The sequence below is a fragment of the Myotis daubentonii genome, chromosome 6 (genome assembly GCF_963259705.1).
Source record: "Myotis daubentonii chromosome 6, mMyoDau2.1, whole genome shotgun sequence".
In the NCBI taxonomy this organism is placed as follows: domain Eukaryota; kingdom Metazoa; phylum Chordata; class Mammalia; order Chiroptera; family Vespertilionidae; genus Myotis; species Myotis daubentonii.
This window is the reverse complement of record NC_081845.1, coordinates 7,988,327-7,999,282: the sequence shown is the minus strand read 5'-3', so window position 1 is coordinate 7,999,282 and position 10,956 is coordinate 7,988,327. Positions and strand designations below refer to the sequence as shown.

Below are 10,956 nucleotides of genomic sequence, written 5' to 3'. Positions count from 1 at the left end.
TCTCCCCAGATTCCACTCCCCAGCACACTCTCCCTCTCTTCAGCACAGGTGAGTGTCTGTATCCGAAATGTCCCATGAACAGGATTCAGTGAAAACAAACAAACAAATGCCGGCCGCGGAAACGGGGAAGGCTTGGTTTCTGTAAGCTTCTTCTCTTACCGGGACTGCATGGTCAGGTCAGCTCTTCAGGCTGCCCCCTTTAGGCTCAGTCCTCCGTGATCACAGAACCCAGCTCTCAATTTCCCTGGCGGCGCCAGGAATCCCGCGGTTCTCCTTTCCCCCGTCAGGGGCTGTGCCTGTCCCAAGGGACGCGGCTGTCTGCCACGCGGTCTCCCTCCGACTCTCTGGGCTCAGAGGTCTGGCAAACTTTCCTGACCAAATCCCTGGTTTTTTTTAACCTTACCAGGGGAGTTCTGCTCTTCCCGGCTGTAAACCCTCTCACCAGCTGAGCAATTTCGCCAATTCGGTGTGAGTGTTACTAGCTTCAGCTGCTCGTTCCATTTGCTCCGGGACACGACCTGGGACACGTCTGCCTATATCGCCGCCATCTTGGTTCCTCGGAAAAATCCATTGTATTTATTCTTTGTGAATGCTAAGTGCTCCCTTAGATAAAATAATATTCACATTTTTGTCTTTTTTAAATATTTTTTTGCTAACCACTCAGCATAAGTTTTTCTGTGACTATTCACCTACTGACTTTTCTGTTGATGGTCTTAAATAAAATTGCTTCACTGACAACTGGGGACAAAGAGCTAGGGATAAAAATTTCCATATGAGAATAATTTCAATCTCTCCTTTGTAATAATCAGGTAAAAAAATATATATATATATTTCCTGGAATTAAGCCAGAGGAACTCAGGCCTAAGATGGAGCTGTCTACAGAAAAACAAATTTCCAGCCGTTTAAAAAATTAATTCCTTTAATTTTTCTTATAACTATATTATAAAATATGATTAGGCATAGAAAGATATTCTCTTACTGAATCACTCTGACTTTGAATGAAGCAAATAGATACCAAAATCTTATAATAAAAGAAGAAAGGGCCTTCGGAGTAGTTGTTCCTTGAGGAACATAAGAACAAAATTGTAAAAACAAATATACGCACTGGAAATTCTAACAGGAAAAAGTAAGGATAGCATTTAGTTTTTGATCATACAGGTGTTCATGTGGCTGTACTTTTTACCTTGAACTCTGGTTAAATGTAAGCTAAGTTACTGTGAATTAAAAACCCACAAGTAGAAATTAAGTGGGTATCAAAGCACAGTACTCTCTCCATGCTTGCCAACTAGGACTTTGAAACCACCTGTCAAGTGACTGAGTTGCATTATGCTCAAAAGCTGGTGTGGGTGTGGGCATGTGTTGGAGAATGGGAGAGAAACACGGTAATTCAGTGCGGTGCAAAGATTTATGAAAATGATGAGTATAACTTTTGAAAAAGAAGAAAAGTTGAATCCCTTGAAATAAATGGACTTGTAATTTAGGTTTTTAATCATTTGAGATTATGTGTGAGAGAGTGCATTGGGAATGATGAGATTCTATAGAAATGTCACACAGCAGTGGTACTTTCTACTACAGTGTGCATGTTGCCCTAGTCTGGAGCCTTTCTGGAACTTTTACACCAGGATTAAATTTCAACATAAAGGAATTATAATAATAAAATGATGGAAAATTACTTCTCTATGCTTTTAAAATTAATACAGATCTCAACACCCTGGCCAGTTTTGCTCAGTTATTAGAGCATTGGCCTACTGACTGAAGGGTGACAGGCTCCATCCTGGTGAGGGGCAAATACTTGATTTACAGGCTTAATCCCAGGCCCGGTCAGTGCATGTGTAGGAGGCAGGCAATCGTGTATCTCTCTCACATCAATGTTTCTCTATCTCTCCCCATCCCTCCCACTCCCATATAATCCTATATAGTAAAAGGGTAATATTCAAATTGACCCTAAGAGCAGAACGACTGGGAATGACTGGTCACTATGACACACACTGACCACCAGGGGGCAGACACTCAATGAAGAAGCTGCCCCCTGGTGGTCAGTGCAGTCCCACAGGGAGAGCTCTGCTGAGCCACAAGTCAGGCTGACGGCTGCCAGCACAGCGGTGGTGGTGGGAGCTTCTCCTGCCTCCTCAGCAGCGCTAAGGATGTCCGACTGCAGCTTAGGCCTGCTCCCCGCTGGCAAGTGGACATCCCCCGAGGGCTCCCGGCTGCCAGAGGGATGTCTGACTGCCAGCTTAGGCCTGATCCCCCGGGGAGCGGGCCTAAGCCAGCAGGTGGACATCCCTAGAGGAGTCCCAGACTGCGAGAGGGCACAGGCTGGGCTGAGGGACCCCCCCCCCGAGTGCACAAATTTTTGTGCACCAGGCCTCTAGTATATATATATATATATATATATATATATATATATATACACACACACACATATATATACACACACACATATATATACATATATATAACATGAATTAGTTTCTACATGAATCGCATAAAAATTAAAAAAGTGAATTTATGCTTTGTAATAAGAATTGATGCTATATATATAAAAACCTAAGCAACCAAATGACTGAATGACCGGTTGATTGCTTGCTATGACATGCACTGACCACCACGGGGCCGATGCTCAATGCAGGACCTGCCCCCTGGTGGTCAGTGCACTCCCACAGCCAACCTCCCACAGTCCCTCCCCCCAGCCGGCTGGCCCCCCGATCAGCCCTGATTGAAGATCCAGCCAGCCCACCTCCCACAGCCCTTTTGCCCTGGGCCAGCCGCCGCCCCCCACCCCAAATTGGCAATGATCACTGGCCAGGCCAAGGGACCCCACCCGTGCAAGAATTCATGCACCAGGCCTCTAGTATATTTATAAGCACAAAAAACAGGTTTATTGCATTTCAAATCTATTCCTGCACATAATATTTTTTTTATTTTCTGAAGAAAACTCAATGGTTCTGGATATAACATTAATCATTTGCTTATATCTTTGTTGCTAAGGTTAAAATCTTTCACATTAAACTCCACACTCTTTTTATCTAAAGAACAGGATATTTCCTCTTGATCTTTTACATCCTGAACTCACTCACTATAAATTTATATAAATCAGATATAATGACAACCAAGAACTCCCAGACCTATTCACCCTGCAGGAGAGCTGCTGTGACCTCTTTCAGAGTTTTGTGATGGCTGAGCCCTGAGTACAAGCCCTATAAAATGATGGGCTTTGTACTGCTGGTCAAGGTAGAGTGAAAGCAGTTGCTGGAGATAATACCCAATACTTCGCCAGAACCAAGTTCTAGTTCAACTCTAAGGGCAAGAACTGGCGGAGCCAAAGAAAAGACTCCCAGACACCTGGTAAGTGTATATATGCCACAAATGCTCACATGTGAATGAAGTTTCTGAATTCTTCTGTTTGAAAGATGCTTTTCCTGCTTGCTCTTTGACTCAGTACTGTTTTTCAAAATTATGCATTCAAGTAGGGTATTTTTTTGTTCTTTGCTTTTATATACGTTTTTGGCTGAAGGGTTCAGTGAATACATTTGTGCAGCCACATAAATGATGAAATATTGCCATTTTGGATAACATGGATAAGTCCTGACAGTATTATGCTAAGTGAAATGTCAGACAGAAATTCAGAGCCATATGATTTCACTCATACAGGGTGTCCCAAACACTTTAACAGCTGAGAGCTCAATTTTGAAAATGAAATGGATTTTAATAAACATTGCCATTATAATTATTCAAAGTGTGTGTGTATACATTTTTCGGGACACCCTATGTGTGGCATATAAAACAGAGCAACAAATGAACAAGCAAACCAAAAAATCAAACTCATAGACACCGACAATAGGATGGTGATTACCAGAGGAGAAATGGGGTGGGGGGGGGGGGATGAAGAGGTAAAGGGGTTAAATGGAAGGAAACTAGACTTTGAACGCTGGGCACACAATGCCACATACAGATAATACATCACACAACTGTACCCCTGAAATGTATATAATCTTATTAGCAAATATCACCCCATTAAATAAAAAAGAAATGGCCTGGCTGGTGAGGTCTGTGTTGGAAATCTGATGTGACTCTCCCCCTTTCGAGGTGCACAGATGGAAACCAAAAAGAATTCCCAGCTCCTCGTGCCCCTGATCCTTCTCAGCGTGCTCTTCTCACAAACACTGGCCTTGACTACTTTGGAAACAGAAGCACTGAGGTAAGTTCCCTTTCAATTGAGACAGTTGCACCTTCTGTCTTCATCTGAATGAGAATCGCATCCCCGATGGCCACTATCAGTGTGTACCTATGAATTTATTTCTATTTTGTGTGGTCATTTATTTTGTCCTTTAGATTCCACATATGAATGAAATCTTATGGTATTTGTCTTTCTCTGACTATTTTAAAAACAGAATTTAGAATGAAAATTATAACACCATTGTGGTTCCGATGTCCTCATCCTCTTTCCTGTTCCCATCTCCCGCAAGTCCTCAAGTGCCTTTGAATTGAACTTGCCTTTCTAGCAGGTAAACCCACTGGGCTGACTCTCCTTTGCAGGTTTAGGATGGAATTGGTTCCTGCCTTTGTAACGTCTTGCCTGGGACTGCAATAGGTTTTCATTATCTATGGGTCCCGTTTTGTTCACCTTTTGGCTCCATCTAGACCAGCGGTTCTCAACCTGTGGGTCGCGACCCCTTTGGGGGTCGAACGACCCTTTCATAGGGTTGCCTAAGACCATAGGAAAACACATATATAATTACATATCGTTTTTGTGATTAATCACTATGCTTTAATTATGTTCAATTTGTAACAATGAAATTTGGGGTCACCACAACTTGAGGAACTGTATTAAAGGGTCGTGGCATTAGGAAGGTAAAAAAAATAATAATAAAAATAAAAACAGAATTTAAATTGAAAGGAAGAATTTCCTTCTGTTGTTTTAGACAACTGATTTTTTTTCCGTTATATAGAATTTATTGAAATATAAGCTTGATATGCTAACCAAGATTTTTTAACATCAGGTTAACATGATCAGTCCTTTGTGTAATCCTTTACTGCAGCTGTATTCATATGTAAGCTTAGCAACCAGAAAGCCACACAAAATTCATTGAGTTTGAGTGTGTGATGAGCAATGGGCCAGTTTTTTGGACTTGACCAATACAGAGAAACATCACACCAAGGTGAATCTTTGAAGTTGAGTTTCGGGACTTAGAGAAAGAAAAGTACTTGAGGAATGTTTCAGTCAAATGCTACTAAACATCAACAAATATTCAAATTGCTCCCAGTTTTCCTATTGAATACTACAATTTTTTTCAGTTTCTATTTTGTGAAGTTTAACTTCCCTAAAGGAAGATATTGCCAAGAAGCAGTACATGGCTTAATACTTTGTTCAAATTGAACTGAGTAGCTCTTATGTTTATTACATGCAGCTCAACGAAGTTGTATGGCATCAATTTCTGGGATAAAAAAATTTTACACTTTATACTCTCATAAACCATAGAAGCCATGGTCAATTATGTTACCCATCTATTTTAATTGGGTGATATTTCCTAAGACTTTGAGTGTTTGTTCTTATTTCAAATAATTGTAAAGATATAAATATGATATTCTGAGGAGGAAATTTATTATACTTGGTGACTAGAATACCATTTGAAGAAGAAAATTAACTTGATCAACTTTTAGAGAGGCTGACCTGTTGCAAACTGCATTAGCTGAAAATGACAGGTGAGTTCATTTTTAAGGAGCAGTATTTATGAAAATGTACTTTTGAAATATAAATGTTCTATTTTTGTGTTTTCACATGTCATGGCTTCCTCCAGCCTCATGTGTGGCAGCTTGTACCCCTGGACATGACTTGCATGCAGAGGCTGTAACATGGAACAAGCCAGGGTGAACTAACCACTCACTTGCATTCTGATGCACAAAATGTCAACATCAGAAATTGCACCAATTCTAGGAAAATTTTCACCTTTAGGATCCCAGTTTAGAGGATGTCTCATGTCTGTGTAAAGAAGAGATGTCTAATGAGAAAAGCTGTTCATTCACAGAACAGCTTGTCAAGAGCAGCACTGAAGTGTAGACACAGCCGCTCTTTTCTGAAGACAAAGAATAGAAGCTTCCTCATGAGGACAGAACACTTGGTTGCTAGACCCTAAGCTCCTCTCTATGCTAAGAGATTTTGATTGCAAAATAGTTTGGAGAAGAAATAGCAAAAGGTGTAATAAAGTTTTGCTAAAATCACGATAGATTCTTTTTTGGATATGTTTTAATTCTAAGTAGAAAATAAAGCACCAAAATTCAATTAATGAAATAGAAACTAATTTAAATATATTTTTTCCATCAATGTGTCTCAGAGAAGAATTCGTTTTATAGATTCTGTCAGGAAGCATTATTTAACTATTACTTCTAAAAGGGAGATTTTGGCCCTAACTGGTTTGGCTCAGTGGATAGAGCATTGGCCTGCGGACTCAAGGGTCCCAGGTTCGATTCTGGTCAAGGACATGTTGATTGCAGGCACATACCAGTAGGGAGTGTGCAGGAGGCAGCTAATCGGTGTTTCTCTCTCATCGATGTTTGTAACTCTCTATCCCTCTCCCTTCTTCTCTGTAAAAAATCAATAAAAGATATATTTTAAATAAATAAATAAATAAATAAATAAATGAGAGATTTTGTTAGTATTGCAAAATTTGGGTATGAAAATATAGAATATATTCTGATGTAAATGATAGGAAACAATCTTTTAATAGGTTGTTAGGGGATCTTCTTTTGAATTGAAATTTGCATGAATGGGTTTCATAATAAGCTAATGAATTTTTTCTTACTTATTTAGAGAAAATAACATTTAAAAATCATTTTTATAATATTGGATATCCTGTCTTCCTTTCCAGTTTTAGGAATCTCAGACATGCTGATGGAGTTTCCACCAGTAACATTAGTAGTCCCTTGGATCATCTTTCTCCCAAATCATACCCAGAGCCCCTTATTGAAAAACGAGCAAGGTAAAGAGAATTTACTATTTTAATCAAACACATCAGGGTTAATTAATTTTAAAAATATATTTTCACTGTTAATGATTCATTTACTTTGTTGCAATTTGATAACTCTTGATAATGTTCAATTTATTTAGGTACATCAGGTCATGCATTAGGAAATAAGACTTTCTAAGTAATAAAACACTCATTTGCTTCTCTGACACACTTATAGTTTCTGGTAGCAATTATTTATAAATTTATAATCAAATTGAAGTAGACTCCATAAGAAATGAATAAGATATACTATAAATTGAAGCAAATTTTAGGTAAACCATGGTACTTGTTTTTAATTTTCCTACTCATTCCAAGCATTGGTAGATGCTTTCTTTCAAAGGCCAATAGCTGAATATGTAGATGGCACCATTCAGGAGAACAGCTCCTAATGGAGCATCTGTTTTTAATCTTTATAGTTGAAAGTACTCCATATGTCCCTTTTTTCCCACTGACCCTGTATTTCCTCCCAGTGGCAGAACACCACTGCTTTATGTATTTTTTTATAAAGCATTTGCTCAGTTAGTACAGAATGTGTTGGATTATTCCTCATTTCCATATTTTAGGTGTAGGTGTATTTTCCTTCTTCAGTATTTGTGTAAGAAAATGAGTGGGGTGTTGGAATTCTTTTTTAGCTGACACCAAGAAATCAATAACTTTGGGCAAATGTATCATTTTTTGAAGAAAGTCTTTGTTTGCTTTTCCTCACATTTCTTAGCAATGACATCTCAGAAGACCAGGGACCAATCAAACGCCATTCAAATACAGAACTCACTTTTGCTTATTCTCGCCTCATTAAAGTGAAGACTGGGAGTAAAGGCTTGAAGAAGTTGCTTAGGGGCAAGAGGTAAAGAAACAGTAAGCTTGCTAAATTGAGAAATTATAAACTATGTTCAAAATACAAATTACACATCTAGACGTACCTATCTCTCTGTCACACTATGTAAACTCTGAAGCAGTAATTCTCAACCTTGGTGGCCATTAGAAAACCCTGGAGAAATTTTAAAATACCGTGTTTGGGCCCTACTCACAACCCTTTGCCAGGAAATTAGTGCCTCTAAGGATATGGCTCTTGACATGGGTATTTCTTCAGTTTTCCCAGATGATTCTCTAGGGTTAAAAAAAATACATCTGCTGAGGCATCTACTCTGAATCTGGAAGCAAGTTTTATCAAAAGAGATGGTTTTTAACCATGGAATACACAGCCTACTGGCAATTTGGTATCACATGGAACTCCCTGTATGAGCATTTGAACTCTCTTATTTTACCAAATTAGCTTTGAGTTATTTTGTCTTCTGAGACTCAGTAAGGCCCGAGTCTGTCTGGGGTGTGTAGACAGTGGCGCACAATACATAGGAAGTGGGTGCTCTCTCTTTTTATTGTGATTATTATTGTGTAGATGGTGAGTGTTAGGGACAATTCTGATTGGGTCAGAACAGACAAAATGACTCTCTCTGCTGACTAGATTATAATTCTGTAAGGAGAAGTTAATTTTTTCCATATTTTTATTGATTTCAGAGAGGAAGGTAGGAGATAGAAACATCAATGTTGAGAGAGAATCATTGATCACTGCCTCCTTCATGCCCCCTACTGGGGATTGAGCGTGCAATGTGCCCTTGACCGAAATCGAACCTAGGACTCTTCAGTCCACAGGCCAGTGCTCTATCCATTGAGCCAAACCAACTAGGGCCTGTAAGGATAATTTAAGATTAACTTTAAGGTTTGGCTCAGTGGATAGAGCTTCGGCCTGTGGACTCAAGGGTCCCAGGTTCGATTCCGGTCGGGGGCATCTACCTTGGTTGCAGGCACATGCCCAGTGGAGAGTGTGCAGGAGGCAGCTGATCAGTGTTTCTCTCTCATCGATGTTTCTAACTTTCTCTCCCTCTCCCTTCCTCTCTGTAGAGAATCAATAAAATATATTTTTTTAAAAAAATCAATTCATCTATATACATAAAAGGCTGCATGACCATCCGACTGGCTGGTAACTATGACACGCACTGACCACCAGGGGGCAGATGCTCAACGCAGGAGCTGTCAAGGTGCCATGACTTGGCAGCAGTGGTTCTCGGGTAATGCACTCCAGAACCAGAGAAGAGAGAGCCCAAATCCTCGCGGGGCCATGCGAGTCCACCTTTGGCCTGTGGTACTATCAGCCCTGAATCCGGTTTACTGAACACTTGTGTTTGCCTTCCACACCCTGTACAACAGCCCTCTCACACTCCAGGACCCCTTGGGGGAAGGGAAAGCCGGTTTCCGCCAGATCTCCGCAGGACAGGCCAGGGAACCCCACCTGCCGGAGGGACCCTTAGAGCCAAGGGGCCACCTCAAGTGCATCATGCCAGAGAAGGACCATGAGAGGTTGCCTCCAGGGCATGTCCAGCCAACCTCACCAGCCCCGTCCAACAGGCCACCACATAGGACTGCCTGCAAAAGTTCTTGCCCTGCTTGCTGGAAGAACCAAAAGTGAGTTTTCTTTCTTTTTCTTCCCCCACCCCCCAACTCCGCAGATAGCCTTCGAGCTGCAGCACTGCCTCAGGAATTCTAATTAATTTCCTTTCAATGTGCACAAATCTGTGCACCAGGCCACTAGTAGATAATAATTAGCATCATAGTTAATTATTTAGCCCCCTGAGGACTACAGAACACAGATAATAGTATAGGTTACACATCATCCTTTCTTTAGATGCTTTCTCATCTAAGAACTTAACATGAACAATTTTCTCTTACTGGTCTGCAGTAAGAAGAAAGAATCTCAGGAGCCAGAAAGATGATTCAAAGAAACTTTGAAACAAAGTTCAGTGGTGAGTATATCTGTGCATTCATATCATATTCTTAAAGCCATCATCCAGCTATTTCAGTAAGTAAGAAATATAATTAATGGTATGATATTTAATGGTAAGATATTAAATATATTTAATGGTAGGTAAAATACATTTAATGGTAAGAAATATCTTAGACTTCTCACAGTGAGACCTCATGTAAGAATGGTACTCCTACCAGAAGTGAACTGTAACCAGTAATCAGCTTCAAAGTATTCATGTAGGGTTCTGATTACATAAAGGAGAAAAACCACAATGAGTAAACAGTTTTTCTTTTCCTATTTTACTAACACATATTCCTGCCCTCTGTCCAGATATAAAATGGAGGAGACTGACCCACCACATAATGAGAGAACTGGCTTTCCTATTGAAATAAAGCCAGGCTGCTTGTATTGATTTAAGGGTTCGTCTGATGATCAATTGTTAGCATCTTATTTAAGTAGAGGAAAATGCCACCAAATTTCAGCAAGGATTGCTATTGTGAAAATACCAAGGCACTCAGGGACTAATTGTCTTCCTTAAAACATACCAAGCTTCATGCAGCAAAAGTCAAGTTCAGCTTCTTTTACCTATAAAGTTAAGTGTAGGTACTATGACTCCAATAGTCTTCAGTGCAAACGATTTTTGAGTAGAGAAAACATAGGTGTTTTTTTTTTCCTTTTGTTAAGTGATAAACTTATCACAATTGCTTTTACATATGCAAGTCATTTTTTCTGTTCTGAGTACATTAATGTTTACATTAGCTCATAAAATATGTTTGTGATACTTGGCTTAGTAAAATATTATGTTATCACTATACCAGACATTGGCAAATATTTCTCTAATGGCTCCAGAGGAAATACTTTTGGTTTTGTGGTCTATATGGTTTCTGTTTAAAATATTCAAATATGCTATATAATATGAAAACAGCCAAAAATAATATGTAAAAGGAAGGGAAGTAGCAATCTATAATAATAAAAGGGTAATATGCTAATTAGACTGGACATCCTTCTGGGCGTCATTCTGGACGTCCTTTCAGACTAAGCCAGGACCGGAGGGAAGCAGCCCAGGTCCCGGGTGCTGGAAGTAAGCCGGTACTGACAGCCAGGGGAAGGAAGGCCTACTCTTACATGAATTCTCGTGCATCCGGCCTCTAG

The 10,956-nt window shown here is 39.9% G+C and overlaps 1 protein-coding gene across 1 annotated transcript; it reads left to right on the top strand.

Moving 5' to 3' along the window:
- Nucleotides 1–4,094: 4,094 nt before the first annotated feature.
- Nucleotides 4,095–7,852, top strand: LOC132236648 (VIP peptides-like). Its single transcript, XM_059699736.1, has 3 exons — nucleotides 4,095–4,198; nucleotides 6,867–6,977; nucleotides 7,720–7,852. Exons 1-3 carry the CDS (start codon nucleotides 4,095–4,097, stop codon nucleotides 7,850–7,852), a joined length of 348 nt encoding a protein of 115 aa, XP_059555719.1.
- The last annotated feature ends 3,104 nt before the right edge of the window (nucleotides 7,853–10,956 follow it).